The sequence below is a fragment of the Typopeltis vanoorti genome, chromosome 6 (genome assembly GCF_054136105.1).
Source record: "Typopeltis vanoorti isolate ZY-2024b chromosome 6, IOZ_Tvanoo_1.0, whole genome shotgun sequence".
NCBI lineage: Eukaryota > Metazoa > Arthropoda > Arachnida > Uropygi > Thelyphonidae > Typopeltis > Typopeltis vanoorti.
The window spans coordinates 6,256,129-6,279,191 of NC_143554.1; the positions used below are offsets into that span (position 1 = coordinate 6,256,129).

General features: G+C 36.5%; 1 protein-coding gene across 3 annotated transcripts in view; it reads left to right on the forward strand.

Moving 5' to 3' along the window:
• The window catches only part of LOC150105262 (polypeptide N-acetylgalactosaminyltransferase 11-like), a 220,800-nt gene that overhangs the window by 50,930 nt on the left and 146,807 nt on the right, over window positions 1-23,063 (forward strand). For all 3 annotated transcript variants that reach the window (XM_090394656.1, XM_090394657.1, XM_090394655.1), the window contains one exon: window positions 9,709-9,875. In XM_090394656.1, the coding sequence (XP_090250782.1) occupies window positions 9,709-9,875 (167 nt within the window). The remainder of the gene's footprint in view (window positions 1-9,708; window positions 9,876-23,063) is intronic.

The window sequence follows — 23,063 nt, forward strand, 5'->3', positions numbered from 1 at the left end:
ATTGTATTCTTATTGGTTAAACCAAAATAAAAAATGATGGTACAACATGACAAAATTTCATGCCGGCTGGGGCGTCGCCCTGTTAAACAAGACCCCCGTTGTTTTCGCCAGGGAACCAGGGCGAACAGCGAAAAGTCAGCTACTGGAACAAATCTGAAAACAAATCCCAACTCAACTTCACTGGAGTTAAAGATCGGTATTATCAACATAAGAAGCCTGAATGGCAAAGAAATGGAGCTAGCTGAGGAATTAGATAAGTACCAGATCGACATAATAGGGGTGACTGAAACAAAAAAGACCAAAACTGGTGAGATCTTTCTGAGCAATAAATACAAAATGTTATATTCAGGCAATGACAATCAAGAAAAAGAAGGAGTAGCCATAGTATTCAACACGAAATACGAGGCTAATCTTCTTGAATGGCAGTCAGTCTCAAGTAGAGTAATGTGGGCAAATATGAGAATGGCGAACTGGACAATGAGACTTATTTGTGCCTATAGTCCCACAGAAGGTTCTACTAAGGTAGAAGTGGAGGAATTTTTTGAGGCTTTAGAAAAAGCAACTGACACAATGAAAAAGGAAAAGTTGGTCCTTGTTGGGGATCTAAATAGCAGAGTAGGAAATGATTGTGAGACATACAAAAATATTTTGGGAAAATTTGGAGAAAAGAGCAAAGCTAATAATAATGGCAAATATCTGTTGGATTTCTGCTCAGGACATGGACTGGTTATTACTAACACCATGTTCCAACATAAAAATGTGCACAAATTCACATGGAGAGAAGAGGCTAGGAATAAGAAAAGTCTCATTGACTATGTTATTGTTGATAGTGATGTTTTCTCCCTGGTGCAGGACACCAGAGTGTATAGAGGATTTGAAATTGGAAGTGATCGCTATTTAGTCTTGAGCAGGATAAAATTGAATTTCATATTGAAAATAATAACATGTAAGAAAGTTTTAAAGCGAATAAAAGTTGAACAGCTCTCAGATGTGAACTGTAGACTAAAATACAGAAAGATTATTGAAAAGAAAATCAAAGAGTTTGAGAACAGGAATCAAACCTTGGAGATTCAGTGGCAAACTCTGAAGAAAACATTGATTGATTCTGCCAGAGAGGCATGTGGTGAGATTGTGTGCAAGGATAAAAAAATCAGAACTCCTGGACACAGGAAGTTAAAGAGGCAGTGAAGGAAAAGAAGAAAGCATATCCAAAGTTCCTGGCAAATAAGTCAGCTTTTACTATTACAGAATACAGAGAATATTGTAAGAAAGCTAAACAGTGTGTAAAACTAGCTAAATAAAAGTCATGGGAGGACTTTGGCAAGAATATAGAAAATAAATATCAAGAAGGTGGCAAAATATTCTGGAGGTTGTTGAAGAAGCTTAGCAATGGAGGAAAGAGTGCTGTAAAAGGAGTTAGAGATGATAAAGGTGACATGAAAACAGGAGAAAAAGATATCCTTGAAGTATGGAGTAATTACTTTGAAAAACTGCTAAATGAAACAAGCAGTGATGACAGCACAGTGATAAAAAACACTGACCAGGCATGCAGTCAGGAATACATATCCATACTTGAAGTAAAAAAAGCCATCAAAAGCTTGAAATGTGGAAAGGCAGCAGGAGTAGATGATATTCGACCAGAAATGCTGAAGTATGGTGGTATAAAAGTCTTGCAGTGGCTGCACTGCATAGTTCAGAAGGCTCTGGACAGAGGGATGAATTCCCGATGATTGGAGTAGATCTCTCATAGAACCCACATATAAAAAGGGAAATAAAACTGAATGTGAGAATTACAGAGGTATTTCCCAAATGAGTGTTACTGGTAAGATTTATGCAAGTATACTCGAGAAACGGTTGAGAAGAATTGTGGAAGAAATGCTTGATGAAGAACAAGCTGGATTCAGGCCAAATAGAGGCTGTCAGGATCAGATCTTCACTTTACGACAAATAGTCGAGAAAGCATGGGAATACAACAAAGATCTGTATTTAAGTTTTGTCGATTTGGAAAAGGCATATGACAAGGTGCCAAGAGAGAAGCTATTCAATATGCTGCAGTTATATGGTGTCAATGGGGCATTATATCAAGCAATACTTAGTCTTTATTTGAGTTGTAAGTCAGCAGTTAGAATTGAAAGAAGTACAGGAAGTTGGTTTAATGTTAAATCTGGTGTGAGACAAGGATGTACATTATCCCTTCTGTTATTCATTATCTATATGGATCACATTGTGAAGGAATGTGGTATTAAACCTGATATCAAAATTGGAGATGTTAATGTCAGCTCTTTGCTTTATGCGGATGATGTTATACTTCTAAATAAATCCGCTACAAGTCTGCACGATTCTCTGACTAAATTGAATAGCTGTTGTAATAGATATGGTATGAAGGTCAGCAATAAAAAGACAAAGACAATGAAAATAGGCAGAATCATTGAAAATGTCAACTGTGTTGTGAATGGAGAACCTGTGGAACAAGTAAAACATTTCAGCTACTTAGGCAAGATTTTTACTGAAGATGGTAAATTAAATATAGAAATAGACAACAGAATCAGCAAAGCTGGTATGGTGGGAAGTCAATTGAATAAATTCATATGGAATAAGAAAGAAATTAATCGGAACACTAAATTAGCTGTATACAATACAGTGTTCAAGCCAGTTTTAACTTATGGATCTGAGAGCTGGGTCAGAAGTAAAACACTTGACCAAAGACTAGAGACCGCAGATATGAGAGTCCTGAGAAAGATCAGAGGCGTGAACAGATCATGCCTCAATGGCAATATCATATTAAAAATGAGGATATTAGGAAAGAACTTGACATTGTCAGCATCCAGGAATGCGTTAGCAGAGCTAATCTCAGGTGCTATGGTCACTTAAATAGAATGGGAGAGGAAAGATTAGCAAAACAAGTGTTCTCTGCCAGGTTGGCAGGAAAACGACCCAGAGGAAGACCAAGATATAGGTGGATTGATACGGTACAAAGTGCCTTAGACGATAGAAATATAAGATCTGATAATGTTGGAGTCTTGACAAGTAACAGACTGATTTGGAGGAAAATTGTAGATAGGAAGTTAGTAATGATGTAATTTTTTCATGTCATATCCTGTACACCCCTTGAGAGTACATAGCAGGAATTTGATGATGATGATGATGATGAATCTGACAAATTTTTGAGAGATCGTAATCTTAAGATCAACTTCAGCATAACTGGGATAACTTTTTCTGTACAACATTAGAAAGTGCCAAATTAGAGCTTGAGGTGTTTTTTCCATTACAATTTGAACTGTTTCCTTTACTCATGGTCATGTGTAGAGTGTAACAAGTAGTTGTATTCTGAGGTTGCTGGTTTGAAGTCCAGTGAAATATATCTAGTTAATAACTATATTTTTATGATTTTTTATCATAAAAACAGCATTCTCAGCAAATGCAAACTTAAATGATCTGCACCTTACAAACATAATTAAATCTAAACTTTGGTTTTTCTCTCATCTGAACTGTCCAAATTACTCTGTGAGATTGATTCCTTTTACTCAAGTGATACTTCTGCATCCATATGGTCTGGTATGCCTTGCCCCATTGTTTATCGTTCATCTGTTGTCTTTACCACTTCTGTAATTTTGAAAATTACTCTAGCCTCTTTGACTTTTTATCCTTCAGTATGATAAAAGATCACTCCAAATAGTGGACTGATCTTTCATGGTGCCATTACTATCCACAACTCCAGCTAGTTCCCAGTTTCAAATTCTGCTGATCAAAGCTGATAGAGACAATGAGGTATTTTTTGTCCAGCTACCAACCAGAATATTCACATCTCTCATCCAGTGTTAGATGTTGTCTTAACCAGTTCTTTGTCCAAACATACTGTTTAGGTCATCCCTCTTTTTGTTAACTCAGTCCACAATCTTATATGAAAAAACCTTTAAGATTGTGGACTTCTTCTCTCAGCCACTCTCACTTTTCTATTGATATTACAATAGTAGAAAGTGAGATGCCCTTTGGGACTTCTACCTCTCCTTTTCAAAATCAGACCACTGTTTCCACTCTCGGGATTCAAATTTATGCATCAGAGAGAGATCCAAATCATATTTTAATTTTCTTGTCAGTCTCTGATCATGCTACTGAAATTATCTATATTGGAATGAAGACCTTTATTTCTCATTCCATTCAGAATTCTTGCCTAATAACTGAGCTTTAGCTTTTCAGTGAGTGATGAAGTTTGGTTGGGGGAATCAGCACACTATAAATAGCATGGGACAAAACTTCAGCTTTGGCAGTACTGTAACATCACATCACCTAAGGACAAAACTAACCTTCTGCATCGTTTTTCTTCTCCAACTCCTACAGATATAGCCAAAGCAATATTACCTCCAACCATCCAGGAACAATGCATTGCTTCTATGATATTCTCCCAGAAAGATATGGGCATCTTGAACAACCTATGGAAAAAAAAAATAATAATAATACTGTAGGGTAGGTATTAATTCTGTGCGCCAGAATTTATACCTGCTCAACATCATCTCCATTATTCTCAGCTGGCATCTACCCAACAGCATGGAAGCTAGCCAACATTCAACCCATTTTGTCTCTCCCCCCTGCCACTTAAAAAAAAAAGTTTATCATTAAACCATCAACTTATTGCTCTCATCTCATCATTCATTGTCCTCTAAAATAATGAATAATATTTTATTCATTAACTATTAACTTCATCACCTGAAGAGTCACCAGTTAACTATTGTACACCCAAACTTCAGAGAGCTGGGTTTGGCAGATTGCCAAGAGTAGTCAGTTCATGCTGACTACTCTTGGAGAAAGAAATAAAGGATGTATGAATTGATCACCAACATGCAAAATCACGTGTTACACGTAACTTTTTCAACTATTGTATAAGCAAAGTAGTTACCACTTTAAGAACTAGAATTTTCATAAAAGAAAAGCTAATTTTCCAATGTATAATAATAAACACTCATCCCACGAATTCATTGATTACCCTAATCGGAATGGATTCTTCTTCTTCAGACATGCGCAGAAGTGGCGAAGAGTCTCGCATCTGTGGGTGTACTGTACTAGTGCAGATTCTGCTACTAATCTACAGCAGATCTTTGCCTGCATCACTTGCATCCAGACACTGATACACTTGATAGGGTCTGGTACAGAGGGATGCCCAGTGAACTACCATTTTATGATTGCCTTGCTAACTTTTGCAAATTAGTAGCCAGTGTTTCTCCCCTCCCCTCCTCCCTCTCTTGTCATTCATGGCTTGTAATGGGAGATGGTATTCTCTCTTTAGATTTCTCATTTATCTATCAGTGTAAATGTACCTCAGGCTTCAATTAGATCACCTACCTTCTTTTTCTCCTATACATAAATGACTTTTACCTGAAATCATATCCATAGTTTGCTGGTATGTTGTTGCCATTTGATTTTTTTCAAGCACATAGGTTGTAATGTACCATGACAGTGGTTAACAAATTACGTAAAATGATATAAATTATACCATGAAATATTACTAATGGATTTTGCAAAGGCAAGGATACCACATAGAGAGGTTGATGTATAAAGTTGAGCAAATATGGAAGGATATGAAGTTGAAAGTCATGAGAGGATGGCTGAAGGACAGATGTAAAGTGGTAGTATAATGCTGAGTAGAATCAAGATGAAGGCAAATGACCAGTAGCATGTTATAAAGCTTTGTACTCTGAATGCTGTTTAATTTTATTAATAATATCAGAAGTATCTAGTTGTTTGATGCTGAACTGGGGAAGACCATAGTTAATTAATCAAAGTGATGAGAGGTGACCTAGAGTTAAGTGTAGAGATGGAGGTGATATAGAATAATAGCTACTAAATTAATCTTATCAAGAAATTATATTCTTATTTTATCCTTTATCTAAGTGTAGGCAAACAAAGTTTGCTTGTGAAGCATCTTTCACAACTAGGCTATTTACATATACAGGCCAATGACTTCACATCATTTGTCTTAGTATCCTGTAATGCATAGCATTATACACATCCTTACAGGTATGTATAATGCTGTGCATTATGGGAAGGGTCACTATCCTGACTGGTTTCAACCCTTTGTTGAGGTCTCATTAGTGACAGCTAGACCCAGAAAAGATACTAAGGTTAGTAACTAGTAACATTACTCGCTTAACGGGTGAAGCAAAAGCTTTTCGTATTCCCGGCTATCTTAATAGATACTGTGAGTAGAAAGAGTTTATGAGCTATATTGCTCGCCCTGAGTGGGCTAGGAGATTAATCCTCAGTGAGGGGTTGAGGATGGCTTTAGGTCTTTTGTGCTTAGAATAGTCCATTGCATCATAGTCAGCGGCCAGTTGGATCAGTCTGTTAGGATGCACAGTTGCTTTTGAAAAGAATTTGGTTGCTATAGTCTGCATGAAGGTGTAGATATAGGGGACCTCCGTGTCGCGGTGCAGTTGGACAGTTCGGATGAATCATGGAGCGCCCAGGATCATTCTAAGACACTTGTTCTGAATGCGTTGTAATTTAATGATATTTGAGTTTGAAGTATGGCTCCAGGCCGGTGAGGCATAGGTGAGTATTGGACGAACCATCAGTTTGTATATGAGAAGTTAGATTCTGGTGTTCAGTTTACTCTTTCTGTTTATATAGAAGGATAGAGCTGGGCTATGGTTTTGGATGTGTTTGCACAGAGAGTCTTGATATGGGAGTTGAAAGTCAGTTTACTGTCCATTACTACACCGAGATACTTGATCTCTGTTTTCCACTGAATTTTTGTGTTAAAGAGGAGAATATCTTCTTTGGGAAGCACTGATCTTCTAGAGAATAAGACGGCTACGCTCTTCTGAGGATTCACCTGGAGTCGCCATTTGGCAAAATATTGTTCTATTTGCAGTAGGTTTTCTTGCAGTTTCTTGATGGCTAAGTGAGGCTTTAATGATCTGGCCAATATCGCTGTGTCATCAGCGTAAAGAGCTTTAATTGAAGATAATGGGTTGTGTGGTATATCATGCAGGTATAGGGAGAATAGGATTGGTGGATTGGTGTAAGGACCCTTGTGGAACTCCAGCCAAGATGTGTTTCTGTGAGGACACTACTCCACTTAATCTCACTTGCATGCGCCTATCGCAGAGGTACGTCTTGATGAGTTGAATGATTCTGATTGGAACACTGGATGATATAAGCTTGTGTAGCAAACCATAATGCCAAACCTTGTCAAATGCACTGGCTAAGTCTAGGAAAACAGCCCCAGTGCATTGATGCCAGTTAAAACCTGTAATGATATGTTCCACCAATCTGTGTATTTGTTGTGTGGTACTATGCAACTGTCTGAAGCCAAACTGCTCCTCAGGCAGGATGTTTAACCGGAGTACAGAATCTTGAAGCCTAGTAAGAATTACCTTCTCAGCAATTTTTCCGAGATTAGAGATGAGACTGATTGGTCTGTAATTCTGTGGCAAAGTGTGATCCTTTCCAGATTTATGAATTGGAACAATGTACGCCAATTTCCAGTAGGAAGGGAAATACTTGTGGTGAAGTATGGAGTTGATTATGTTTGCCAAATGAACAATAGCTTTGCGAGGTAGAAGTTTTATAACTTTGTTGGAGATACCGTCGGGTCCAGGAGCCTTTTTATTTTTGGATTTCTGAATAATAGCATATATTTCAGCAGGTGAGGTGGGTGTAATTTGAGTAGAATGTGTAGGAGCAGACTTGAGCGAATATCTGACATTACGGTGTATCTTGTAGATATGACTAATGTCAAGGTGATCGTATGCGGGTTTGCATTGATCTTCAAGGTGATTCGCTATTGCCTCAGCTTTATCAGTATCAGTGTAGATGAGACCTGAATCTGTTTGCAGAGGGATACTAAGGTTGAATTAATGCAGAAATCATATATTTCCCATATATAAGCAGCAAAAGGGTGTTTCACACCATCTCTGGATTAGAGATAGATGTAGATAATTCAACCTTGGCATCTCTTCTGGGTCTGGCTACCACTGATGAGACCTCAATAAAGGGTTGAAACCAGTTTTGGTAGTGACCCTTCCCATAATGCATAGCATTATACACACCCAAAGGATGTGTGCTTTGCATTATGGGATGTTAAGGCAATTGATGTGAAGTCATCTGCCTGTATATGTAAATAGCCTAGTTGTGAAAAATACTTCATGTGCAAGCTTTGTTTGCCTACACTTAGATATAGGACAAAACATGAATATAATTACTTGGCAAGTTTAATTTATTATTTGTAACCCAAGAGGGTGCAGAAGAGGAACAAAATTTTGCTAAATAATAGTTACTGTTCATGTATTGCAAGATGATTTAAACAGACTGATAGTGCATGAGCTAAAGGGTAATGGTTGCCAGTTCAGTCTGGCAAAGTGTGAGGTTTATGCACTTTGGGATGAAAATATTTTAAACTGCACATTATGTTGGTTAAACTGCAAGAAAGTGATGAGGGTAGGAATTTAGGAATAATGCTGGACAGGGAGTTGAAATGGCTAAAAGGATATGTTGCAGAAGTGGTTAGAATAGTCTCAAGGATCACTCGGATGTCTAAATGCATACTGACAAATATAGAAAAGGTACTTTATAAGGTTTTGATATGAGCATACTTGGACTACTATACATAGATATAGTTGCCTTGGTATTTTTGGGGACGAGAGGATCCTGAGATAGGTGCCCAAGATATTTCCAGGTCTGTGAAATGTTCTTTCCTCTGAGGAAGGGGGTTGAAATCTTGTGGTGTACAACATTTGAGGATATAAGTTACTAAGTAGGTTTTATAGGATACTTGAAGAAAGTTTTCAATATTATATTGAAAATATATTACAAGAGGGAAAAGGAGGGAGTACTCCCACCCCAGGAGTTAGCTTGGCTATGAGACTAGATTAGCTGCTTGGATAACAGTGAATGAGTGGACTAGGCTGACCAAAAGTAGTCATCAGTGCTTTTTTCAGTTTGAGTTTTTCGCACTGAGTCTTCAGATTCTTTGGTAATGTCTGTGTAATAACTGTTATTTTATCTTTAACTTCATCTTTAAGAGTGAATTCTGTGATTCTATGATTTTTTGTGAGCAATTAAGTAATAATTTGTTGATTATTTCTTTCTTCTTATTTTAATTTTTTAAAAATTTATTTCCAGGAAATTAAGTAATCCAAAATCTTGATATGAAGCTTTTTGATATAATGAATTGAATAACAGACAATGAATGATCAAGTACATTTGGTGGTTTCAATGTTTGACATTTTTAATAATTAGGTTTAAGAATTAGGTTTTATATTATGCATAAACTTATAACAAGATTTACTGCTTGGTTGGATACCATACTTGATAAGAAATTGTATTTTTGTTTTCTTCCATATTTTTCATCTATATATTCATAAGCAAACAGAAGTTTGCTTATAAAGTATTTTCATAACTAAATAAGTATAATGATAACAGTCGATTTTCCCTACAAGTTTTACTTGCTATCCATTCAATGCAGAGTTCACTTCCCAGACTAATTTCTAACTTTATTGGGGCCTTATCAATTGGAAGCTAGTTTGTATAGATACTGACAGCAATCTCAATGCAGGGGAAAAAAAAAAAAATTGAAACAGGAATATCTAATTTCATTTTGAATATATTAATATACTATTCTTGAAGTGTTAAATTGGTATCTTTTATTTTATTGTGATATTTACAATTCTGCTGCTTAATTAAAATTATATAAATGAACTCATTTTATAGATGTAAAGCAAAGTATTATCCATCTGATCTTCCTAGTGCAAGTGTGATTATTTGTTTTTACAATGAAGCTTGGTCAACACTGTTGCGAACTGTCCATACTGTACTGGAAAGAACACCTTCATATTTGTTAAAAGAAATTATTCTAGTTGATGATTATAGTGAAGAAGGTCTGTACATATTTATGATGAATTTAAGTTTTTTCTCTGTGTGTGAACTTAACAAGTGATATATCTTAAAATATTCATTAGTGAGAGTGAACCTTTAGATTTATGAAAGATATTAACCTTTAGTACATTAGTGCTTGGGGGTAGATTGAAGGTTAGATAATATACACAGTCTTGACATAAATACTGCTACAACTTCTGCACACCCCTATGCTGCTCACATAATTGGCTGCATGCAGCCAACATTTGTGTTTATCAGTAGAGAGAGAGAGTTGTCTAGCTGTACAGGTTAACATGCATTGGAATGCAGCTGTAATAGCACAAGGTTGGAATGCAGCCATTTGTTACTTTCAACATGCTAAAAACACTTGGGATCAGTAGGATGTTTGTGTATTGGACTATTAACCATTTAATGATACAGGAGATGTATCTGAATGCCGAAGAACAGGTTGACCGTGCTGCATTAGGATGCAACAGCTTGCGAGTTCTGTGAAGGCATGCCTCTACTGTAATCCTGTGAGAATACAGAAAGTGATACCCCATTAGATGAATGTTTTGCAGAGAGAGGAACGATATCACATGTACTAACAGATGACTTGGAGATGAGAGCCTATTGTCGTTCTACTGAACAATTTCTAACACCTCAACTTATGCAGCAAAGGGTGATAAAATCAAAGGCACATCTCTGATGGTACAAGAACAACAGACACAGAGATATCCTCTTCACAGATGAGAAGATTTTTACCATTAGAGAGTTATTTAACTGCCAAAACGATTAGGTATATGCCCCAGATGGTTGCATAGCATGCACCATAGCACCCATGATTCAGAGAGGTCATCACACCTCATCAGTGATAGTTTAGTGGGGGATGACGTATCAGTACACCATGCTGGAACCTGAGGTATAGCCACTGAACAACACCTTGTTTCTTGGGCAATGGACATTCCAACAAGACTCAGCAGCTGCATGCAGGGCAAGGACCACACAACAGTGGTTGAAGATGAATGTGCCTGACCACATATCACCATAGGAATTGGCCATCTGGAAGTCCTGATCTGAATCCATTGGACTTCAAATTGTGGCTGGAGCTTGAGAGTAGCCTGCAAAAATGACACCCCAGCACTGCCAACCTGAAGGTGGATTTGGAGCAAGCAGTGGTAGCGTTTCCTTTGGACGTTTTGTGTGACGGCATCAGTATCTGGCTCACAGATTTCAGGCATGCATGAGGGCAAAGGGGAACATTTTGAATGTTGAGTGCTGCTATGTGCACTTTATACATGTGGTTTGCATGTGCTGAAAGCTGTAAATGATTTACTGATAAATTAAAGTTTATGTGCTGTTCATGTTGTTACAGTATTTGTGGCTAGACTAGGTATATATAACTTCGCTCAGCTTGTCCGATTGTGATGAATAAAACTTAGGTAATAACTGGTTGATACTGCTCACAGTCAAAAATAAGTTTGTTTTCTCCATATATAAAGCATTTAAAAATTAGTTGAAAACTGCTTATTTTACTGTAGTATGTTAAAATTTACAATCCTATTTAAATTGATAAATTTAAAAATGGATACATTTATTTGTATTGTGCCCTTGAGTGTTTTTCCTCCTCACTCATGCTTGCTAAATATTGATAATTTCTATGTTTTTTTTTCTTCTCTTGTTTATCCACCAGCATCTTGCTGATATCAGTAGAAATATATGTTGGTTAAATGGCTGATTCATTATTATTATTATTATTTATGACATCTCCATGGAGTCCAGAGACTCATTGTGGGAGATCCAAATCAACCATCATACTCACAAATCCTATCATACCTCTCCTTGAATCCATTCAATATCAAGGAACTCACAACCAATTCTAACAATTCATCCCACTCACTCACCACTCTCCATGCAAAATATGTGGTCCACACACCCCTACTAACCACACTTCCATGGATGGCCCTAATTCTCTGACTGTTTGTCATATATTGAAAAATTTTACTTGCATCTTTGTAAAACTTTAATATCTTAAAAGTTTTTATCATGTCCCCTCTTTTCTGTCTATCAATTATGCTTTGTAACCCACAGACCTTCAGCCTATCCTCGTAGAGAGTATTCCATAGACCTGTCACCATCTTGGTCACTCGTCTTTGAATCTTTTCAACCACCACCTGGTCCCCAAGAAACCCAGGTGATCAAATCTGTGAGCAGTAGTCAAGATGTGACAGAATCATAGCTTATAAAGAAGGATAATAACTTCCCTACCTTTATTTGTTAGTGTTTTTTTTTCAACATCCAAGTAATCCATTGAGCTATTTTACGATCTTTTGCAATATGTCCTCTGAACTTCAACTCTTTGTCCATCATTATTCCCAAGTCCCTAGCCTCATCAATTTCCTGCAATCTGATACCATCAGTATGATACACCATATGCAACCTTTTCAATCTGAAGTGCATAACTTTACATTTTGCAACATTAAATTGACAATCATTATCCTTTGCCCACATTGCCAATTCATTTAAATCATACTGCAGGATATCTACATCACTTTTATCAACTACTGCTCTCTCAACTACTGCTCTCTCCTTTTCATTTTTTCATGTAGTACTGTCATATCCTGTACACCCCTTGAGGGTACATGACATGAATCATAGCTTATAAAGAAGGATAATAACTTCCCTACCTTTATTTGTTAGTGTTTTTTTTTCAACATCCAAGTAATCCATTGAGCTATTTTACCATCTTTTGCAATATGTCCTCTGAACTTCAACTCTTTGTCCATCATTATTCCCAAGTCCCTAGCCTCATCAATTTCCTGCAATCTGATACCATCAGTATGATACACCATATGCAACCTTTTCAATCTGAAGTGCATAACTTTACATTTTGCAACATTAAATTGACAATCATTATCCTTTGCCCACATTGCCAATTCATTTAAATCATACTGCAGGATATCTACATCACTTTTATCAACTACTGCTCTCTCAACTACTGCTCTCTCCTTTTCATTTTTTCATGTAGTACTGTCATATCCTGTACACCCCTTGAGGGTACATGGCAGGAATTTGATGATGCTCTCTCCAGTTTTGCATCATCAGCAAACAACTGAATATCCCCTCTTAAATTTTTCCCTATGTCATTGATTTACAAATTAAAGAGTAGTGACCCTAGTACCAAGTCCTGAGTTACTCCACTAGTCACTATCATTCTCCTAGACTCCACTCCACCATATACTACTCTCTGGTGTCTGTCCATCAGCCATTCCCTTTATCCATGCTACTGGCCTCATATCCATTTGCATTCTCTCCAGTTTTTGTAATAGTTTTTCATGTGGTATTCTGTCAAATGCCTTGGCAAAGCAGCATCATGGTGTAGCCATTACCTTTATCCAATTCTGCTATCACTTTATTATAAAATGTGAATAAGTTTACTAAGTTAGGATCTACCTTTTACAAAGCCATGCTGCCCACTATAGAGTATTGCATCCCTATCCACCCACTGTTGGTATTTTACCTTTCACCAACTTTTCCAATACTTTAACAACCCCTCCTGATATATTAATTGGTCTGTAGTTTGTTACCTCTCTATGCAATGGAATGTCTTACCCTCTTTTCGCTCCCTTGGAACCCTGCCAGAAATGAGACATTGATTGAAAAACTTCATCACAGGCAATGCCAATTCTCTTGCACATTCACGTAGTACACAGGCTGATATGTCATCCAATCCCACTGCTGTATTCACATTCGTATTTTTTGATATGCTGAATACCTCTTGTTGATATGCATCTGTAACATCAGCAACTATAAAATCACCACCTAGATGATAAACTTTGCAAAATGATCACTCAGCAACTCATCTATTTCATTTGGTTCAGTCACCTTCCTCCCACGAGCATTGTTTAAAGTTATTCTGCTGAAGTCATTTTTCCTCTTACTTTCTACATAACAAATAAACTCTTTTGGGTTTACTTTAGCCTGTTTGGCTAATTATCACTGATAGTCTGATTTGGCCTGCTTTCCCATACTAGTCACCCTTCTTTTTTGCACTTTGTATTGCTCATGATCTATGCTGATCTCTTTTTACTTTATATTTAATCCACAATGTTTCCTTTTTTTTGCAGCTCTTTCTTTATATCCTTGCTCATCCACTTAATTTCAACTTGGTTTATACTCCTGACCTTGAGTATGCAGTCTGAAACCATCTCTGACCACTTGCCGTGCACTACTGACATTCTTTCCTTGTAGCTTCTCAAGCCGTGGCATTGTTCCAAGATGACTTCTGAGTCGCTTATAATCAAACATAAACCCCATCTTGACAGAGAACTCCATGTGTTTGGCAACTTCCTAGAACAAGACTGCATGGTCACTCTCCCCAGTTGGAGGCAAAGTGCCCACCTTGGTTATGGATACATCTGCTGATGCTATTATCAAATCCAACACCCACAAAGGAAATTGATAAATCTCACCATCTTTCTGTGCTCCCCCCTCCCTCCCTCTAATCAACGTCCTCATAGTTAAAATCTCCTATAATAATTGTTCAGCTACATTCATTGTGCTGATTTGCCAATACATGGCATCTGCATCTTCCTGTGGAGCCCCTGGTCTATATCAGCACCCAACAATGTATTTTGTCCTATTTGCCTCTATCTCATACCAGACAGCCTCAAATGAATCGTCTCTCTCTCAGACCTAATATTCTCTAACTTCTAATTTTGTTGGTTGTAATTTCATAGATGGCATTTTTATTTTTTATCCAAAAATATTTATTTATGTGTTATATATCAGTGGTGTCATGTGCCCATTTTGGTTAGGTGTGCTGTCATGTGGCTTATGCAACCCATGCTACAAAATTCATGTCAACTTGACCATATCATTGCATTTTTATCGATATATGAAAGTTTTAAGAGTGCATCGGTGCTCATCTTAATTGATGTAATGCAATTAATTGTAGGATGATTTTGAATACTTTAATTTATCAATTAATTGTAACCAAATCTGTATAGTGTGTGTGGACAGTGTGTGTGTTTTAAGATATATTAGAAAACCATAATTAAGGAGAATGCTGTATTTGGTTGGTATATTTGAATTACTCAGAAGTGTAAATATAATAGTAAATTTGGAAGAAGAGGATGAGACTTACTGCCTTCAATTACAATCATACAATCTGCAAAAACTTTGACAGAAAATGAGACATTCAGTAGATTCCGTGTGTAGAGGCTTAAGTGCTGTGAGGACATCATGATGGAGGCTTAATGGATTTTTTACAACACTCAAAAAGAATTAAAATAGAATTTAATACTTCCTATATTTCGTCCTAGTCACTAGGACATCTACGGGGATTACAAAAACAATTAATGTAACATGCACACAAATATCAAACGATACTAAGCCCAACCACGTGGGTGACACTAAAGTCCTATCTAGGTGGAGCGCCCTCTAAGGGCGGTAGTAGGTGGCCTGGAATGTAAGGTGGGACCTCTGGTGATGAGTATTTCCCAAATCTTCGGAAGCTTAATGCAACCGCATTTATTAAGATTTGGTTGGTTTTTGAGAGCTGCTGCTGCTTCTAAGAAAAGTCTCTCTTTCTTGAATTTGCTGTGGTGGAGCATGGTGGTTTTCTTCCATGATACCCTGTGGGTGGTGTCCAAAACATGGTCAGCCAAGCCTGAATGGCCATAGTTGTGTTTACAGGTGTAAGACTTGTGTTCCTCCAGGCGAATGGGCATAGTTGTGTTTACAGATGTAAGACTTGTGTTCCTCCAGGCGAATGGGCATAGTTGTGTTTACAGATGTAAGACTTGTGTTCCTCCAGGCAGATGGAGGAACACAAGTCTTACATCTGTAAACACAACTATGGCCATTCAGGCTTGGCTGACCGTGTTTTGGACACCACCCACAGGGTATCATGGAAGAAAACCACCATGCTCCACCACAGCAAATTCAAGAAAGAGAGACTTTTCTTAGAAGCAGCAGCAGCAGCTCTCAAAAACCAACCAAATCTTAATAAATGCAGTTGCATTAAGCTTCCAAAGATTTGGGAAACACTCATCACCAGAGGTCCCACCTTACATTCCAGGCCACCTACTACCACCCTTAGAGGGCGCTCCACCTAGATAGGACTTTAGTGTTACCCACGTGGTTGGGCTTAGTATTGTTTGATATTTGTGTGCATGTTACATTAATTGTTTTTGTAATCCCCGTAGATGTCCTAGTGACCAGGACGAAATATAGGAAGTATTAAATTCTATTTTAATTCTTTTTGAGTGTTGTAAAAAATCCATTAAGCCTCCAACATGATTCAGTAGATTGTCAACACTGTTTTCCATTGTAAATATTGCATAAAAGTTATAAATAAATTATTTATAGAAAATTATATTTTAAAAACCTGTCTATATCAGTGTCCTAAACTGTCAGTTCACACTTCTTGCAGGCAAATTAAATGAAACTCAAAAAACAAAAACAGCAACTCGTGTGCACTGAGACAGTAGCACCCAGAAATCAGTGGCTGTGACAACGTTCAGTTGGATTGGTTGATACAATGACCAGTCACAGCCACTGATTTCTGGGTGCTACTGTCTCAGTGCACACCCTGCCTCTCCTTCTTTGTGATTTAAAATCACTGGAATGCTAAGAATTTAGCTAAGCCATCTGTCTCCGCTAAAGGGCTCAAAGGTGTCCATATTTGTGACTGCACACCCAGGCTACTAATGCAAATATGATGCATTGTTTGCACTTTGAAAAGTATCCTCTTCATGAAGCATTAGTATATTCTGTTTAATTTTAGGAATCACTCAAAGCCAAGAAACAATTTGGGGAATCTTTAACAGGAATAAATGCAAAAATATATCGGTGATATTGCTATTCTGTGGGTGTGCACCGCACACCCTGAATATATGCCCCTGACACACACACACACACAAAGAGAGAGAGAGAGAGAGGGCAGTTCAAAATTCCACGTGCAAACTTTGAGGAGAAGTAGAGAACATCAAAATCAACCATATTCACATAGGAAAAGCGACCAGAAGGTACTAACAGGGATACAAAGATACAGAAATAACACAAGGCAGTAAGTAGTGTAAAAAAAATTTATTAGGCATAACTGAACAGTTGAATTGTAGATGGATGCATAATATGGTAAATGAGGTGCATGTTTACCATCTCAGCGTTCGTAAAACGAACGCTGAAAAACATGTTCGTATGAAAACAGTCGTATGAAAAACATGTTCTTCATACGACTTCAAAAGCTTGAATGAGGAAGCCCCATTTGTTCACCTGGAGCGCTGGCAAACAGTGCTACCTATCACTTTCGAGTTTGCGTTTCCAGTCATGCTTTCCTATTGAATATGGTTGACTTTGATGTTCTCTACCTCCCCTCAAAGTTTGTATGTGGAATTTTGAACCACCCTGTGTATGTGTGTGTGTGTGTATATATATATATATATCATCATCATCATCATCAGCCATTGTCAATCCACTGAAGTAATCTTGGAAGGCCTTTTCAAGATTACTCCAAAACTGTCTGTCCATGACTCCCCTTTCTCATGTCACTCCTGCAAATCTGATGATATCATCAATCCCCCCATGATTTAGATCAGTGTCGTGGTCGTTTTTCTTCTTGTGGAATCCAATCCAGTACTTCTTTTATCCATTATTGATCTTGTCCTTGAGCAATCTGCCCAGCCCTTCAAATGTTACACTCTTCCTATGTTGTCAGAGACTTTGGTTTGATTTCTTATCCACATATTCCTTTTGTGATCCAGTCTAGTGATAACGATCATAACTCTTTCCATGCTAATTTATGTTGTTCTTAATTTTTGAATTTCCTTTGCATTTAGTGTCCATGTTTCACAGCCATATGTCAATATAGGAAGAATACATTGGTTAAAAATTTTTCTCTTCAGGAATAATGATAGTGTTAAGTTATGTTGGCTTTGTTAATTTAAAATTTTTTTTATATTTATTTTTTTCAGATCTTACTACATCTTCAATTAATCTACCGGCTGCTCCAATGTTAAATTACGTTAATTTGATATATACCTTTACCTATCTACCTTATTTACTCATTTGTCTCTCTTAATTCTCTCTTAAGTCTTATTAATTCCTTACTCATACAAATCTTATTATTTCTCTATCTGCTTGCTGCTATAAACGTATTGAATGATGGTGCACCGCACTGTTAACAGACACTGCTTCAGGCTAGAACCAATCCCTTTGTTATAATTCTGGTATTAACCCCTGTTTCTAATTTTGGAAAAATTTATTTGTTAATGCTGCGCCATCCAAAATTATTAGACTAGAGAAGCTTCGTTGTCTGGGAGAAAACACTCAGAATGCCACAATATTCATACAATTACTATTCCAAATTTCACCAAAACTTATGTCTCAATTTTACTGCAGTCATGACTATCCCCAAGATTTTTGATTCGCACCGGTTCTACTTTATGAGTGGTGCATTGAGACCATAGATCAGGCAAGATATTAAGTTGACAAGAAAGGATTTATTCATTAAAAATTATGGTACAATCACTGACAATTACTTAACTAAACTAATTCAATCATGCAGGTGTAACCTGGGCATTCTTAATCTTTCTCAACATGAATCAATATCTAATACTAAACACATTATGAAATTCTTCTAATTACTTAACATTCTTAGGTAATCATTTACCAAATCTTGGTCTCAATAACTATTGAGAACAAGTTGAGACCATTGAGACTACTGACTACAACAAAACTATATATTATATCACAACACCTTTCAAGTCCTTATACACAGAGCTAAAACATTTTATATGTGGTTTAGATGCTAAAGTCCTATTACACTTTAAAAGTCCAATAACTTATCAGTTCCTGTCTTCATTACAATCTAACATTCCTGTATATACAAAAGATTTAAAAAGTTCTTACGTTACCGGGGCATTAGGATCACTCTGGCTTTCTCTTTCGATCATCTGCTCTATTCTTACAGCTCGTTGTTTCTTCGTCCAGTTAACTGCTTTCAGAAAGGACTGGCTAGCGAATATGTTCACAATTCACTTCCTTCAATATAGGCGAAGCTGGTCTGCGGGGATTGGTCCACGTGGTTCCACATATCATTTCGGTCTACGCTGATTATGCTGCTGTGCCAAGGCCTATGCTCACACTGAATCTCTGTCTGACCGCATAGCTGCCTATGAACATCATCCTTCTCGATCGCACTCGAACTTATTTCTCTTGGAACTACAGGAACAAGATGGAAAAAGAGCCTCCGAGTTGGCATTGCCAAGCTCTATATATTCACTGCTGTGATATTCTCCCTACTACGTCATTGTTTTTACCCGGCACCTAATTCTTCTGCACTCCGTGCCATCGCTCCTCCTTGCGTGTCCACGGGAAACTCCCATGTCATGTTTGACCTTGCATTCGTGTTAGTCTTAGGTCACAAATTAATCCTCTTATCTGTCTGGAACTTTTGCTTGACTAGAGGTATACTTATAGACAATTTACCTCAATGTATATTTCTTTGTTCTTATACAAACCCCTTTGTTTTTACAATATCAAACAAAAATTTCATTATTCCCAATTTAATTCACATCAAATTTCTATATTAACACACAAGTATTTTTAGTTGGATTTAGCTTACTTGTAAAATCAGTATAAAAGGTATTTATTTATAAAATTCCTTTCACTCGCGATTTTACAATAGTTGGCTTTTGAATATTGAATGTAATTTTCCAATTGCATTCCAACCAAGCATCGTGCATCTTTTAATTTAGTTGATATTTTGTTCCAGTGATATCTGTTGTCCTAAGTAATGATCTACTTATTTAATTTCATCATTATTGATTTTTATTATTTCTGGTTGGACATAGCTATTCAACATAACTTGGGTCCTCTTTAGGTTTATCTTTAGGCTGCTGTTTTGCTAGCAATTTGGAGTTCATGGATACGAGTTTGTAATTCAAGTGCTGTTGAAGTAAAGATAACTATGCTCTGCAAAGCGTAAATGGTTTAGATATCATCTGTTTATCTTCAGGCCTTCCCAATCAAGAAGTTTGAATATTTCTTCTAGGCATGCTGTGAATAATTCATTTCAGTGTTTCCATTGAAATGAATTGCTGCTGTGGCATTGGTGTATGCTGATTTGATGGTCTTGATGTGTGGCTCCTCCACTTGTTGGTTTCGTAATGCTTTAAGTATTGCACAAGTTTTTACTGAATCAAAGGCTTTCTCATAATCAATAAAACCAAGACATAATGGTAACTGATATTCATTACCCCATTTGATAATCTATTGTAAAACTTGAATATGGTTCGTTGTACTAAAGCCACTTTGAAAACCTGATTGTTCTTTTGGTTGTGCTAGGTCTAGGATTGTACAAAGCCTATGAGCCAAGACTTGTAAACACTTTGTAAACCACTAATAGTAGACTGATGGGTCAGTAGCAGCTTTTCCATTTTGCAAGCTTTGGATGCTCCACATAACTTCTTCTGGTAGAATCTGTGGTACTTCAGATATTTCGTAGTTGACTTCTTCATTTAATTTGTCATCCTGATATAATACTGAGTAAAATATAATTATGTATATATATTTGTATTCTTATAAGTTGACGTGGATGAGTAAATATAATTAGAAAATTAGTATGTTACTCAACTAATAGATGGCTTTGGTTTTGAGCATCTTTTGTGTTTGTATTGTAAAGAAGTTGATATTGTATTATAAATATCATAATAGAATTTTGCACATTATATATATATATATATATATATATATATATCAGTGGTGTCGCATGACCATTTCGGTTGGGTGTGCTGTCATGTGGGTTATGCAACCCGTGCTACAAATTTCACGTCAATTTGACCGTATGCATGGACATGCGTCCACAGAAAATTTTCCGGGGGGGGAGCTTGGAGACAAATAATTACATCAGTAAATTTTTATAATTATTGATTTAATTAAATAATTACATCAATAAATGTCTTTTAGCTTTTTTTTATGTAATTATTTGTCGATGTAAACTATGAATACATTAGTTTCATTTTACATCGATTTTAATGATCTTTAATTCTTGTGGAAAAAAAGGTATTCAGAATTAATAGTTTTTGCACAATTTCATATATTAAAAAATTAACCGGCATATTTTATTAAAAATCAGCTAATTAATTAATCCTAAATTAAGTTATTTCATTACTTAAATTAAGGGGATATTAAATCCCACATAGTTTTAAAACCGAATAAGAAACTCAAAGATTGGAATCAGAGAGTTTTTTGCCGAATATAGTAAACTATAAAGTATCAGCGATCACTTAGCGTGAGCCAATGCAAGTGACCCTAGTACGTAGTACAATACCGGGCGACTCGTTGCAAAGGTGGGGAAAGTTCAGATAGCTATTCTTAGGTATTTTCCATAATGTAAAAACACATTTCCTAGGAAATGTATGCTGTTATTACATTATGGAGGGAGGTCACTACCCAGACCGGTTTCAGCCTTTTTTGAGGCTTCATCAGTGAGTAGCTAGACCTAATACCAAAGTGTATAGCGAAAAGAACTTATATACTCTGCGATACGAGTTTCCAAACAGGTGCAACCATTAAGTTACTTAAGTATAAAGAGCTAATAAGCTTCAATTCGGCAATGAAAACATTACTTAAATTAAGGGGATATTAAATCCCACATAGTTTTAAATTCGAATAAGAAACTCAAAGATTGGAATCGGAGCGTTTCTTGCCGAATATAGTAAACTATAAAGTATCGGCGATCACTTAGCACACGTAGTACAATACCGGACAACATTTGCAATGAGTCGTCTGGTATTGTACTACGTACTAGGGTCACTTGCATTGGCTCATGGTTTTAAAACTTGGTTTTAAGTTTACAATTCACACTTCACTCTGTAACTCACTAGACACAGCGGGCAAGCTAACCGGTTACTGTTCACAAATTAGAAAAAGATGAATCATAAACAGGAAGCCACATGTTCTATGGCTACCCCGCAACAGGCCAACCCATAATAAAATTTTAAGACAGACAAAGCGTTCTCAGGGTTGAGGGTGTAAGATTACATATCTCAATCAATTTTACGATTATAATTTGTGGAAACTTTTAATCGATCCCGAGGTGAAGTGTCCCACCCCCCTCGTGGATGTCCATGACTGTGGGATTGCATTTTATCGATGTATGAAAATTTTGAGAGGGCATAGTGCATCAGCACTCATCTTAATTGGTTCAGTACAATTAATTGCAGGATAACTTTGAATACCTCTGTGTAGAGTGGGGGAACAATCTGTTTTAGAATTGATTAGAAAACAACAATGAAGGAGAATGCTACATTTGGTTGCTATATTTGAAATACTCAGATGAAAATATGTGAACCATCATTTATAAGTATTAATGAAAGAGTAGAAACACTTTCATTAATGGTAAAGAATAATTAATAATTATCATTTGTGATATGTGTGTGTCCTATAAGTTGCTGGGTAGGGCAAATAGCACGATCCTATAAATTCTAAACATGAATAAGTGAATTTATGATAGCATAATTAAAAAAAAAACTTATGAGAGGAAAAGAGTATTGCAGGAATAAATATGGTTTGATGGAGCAGCAAATCAGTTCGTAAAATTTGTTGCACGTTATGTGTATTTCTCTGGTTTGTGTATATTTCGCTCCCTTTTCCAAGAATTTTTATTTTGTTTACTGAGGCTGAGTATACATAACATCCGATCATTATCAGAATTATCCACACTTTCGGTAATCCTAAATTCATTGTTTTTTTTATTTATTTATTTATTTTTTTTTTAGTATCAGCAGTTGTTCTGTCTTATCAATCTCACATATGCTGGTATTTTTTTGTAGATCAACAACATCTTATAATACACAGAATATTCATTTTTATTCAGGAATAGATATTTTTTACTGTCTGTTGTTTCCTAAAACTAGAATAAAAATGTGTCTATACCATTAAAATAATTTTGCGACCTCAACAGATGCTATACTGCACAAGCAAAAGAAAAAACAATTAGCATTTTTATTCTAACAACTTCTTTCAAATTTTCAGTTCCAGAAAACATGCCTAACATCTGTTTGTAATAAAGCCATCAGATATAGTAAGTGACAAGTGACAACATTCAATTGGATTGGTTGACACAATAACCAATCACAGCCGCTAGGTGCTGAGTGAGCTCAAAATTTTAGCTCGCCTAGACCTGCCTTCTCAGCTGTTTAAAA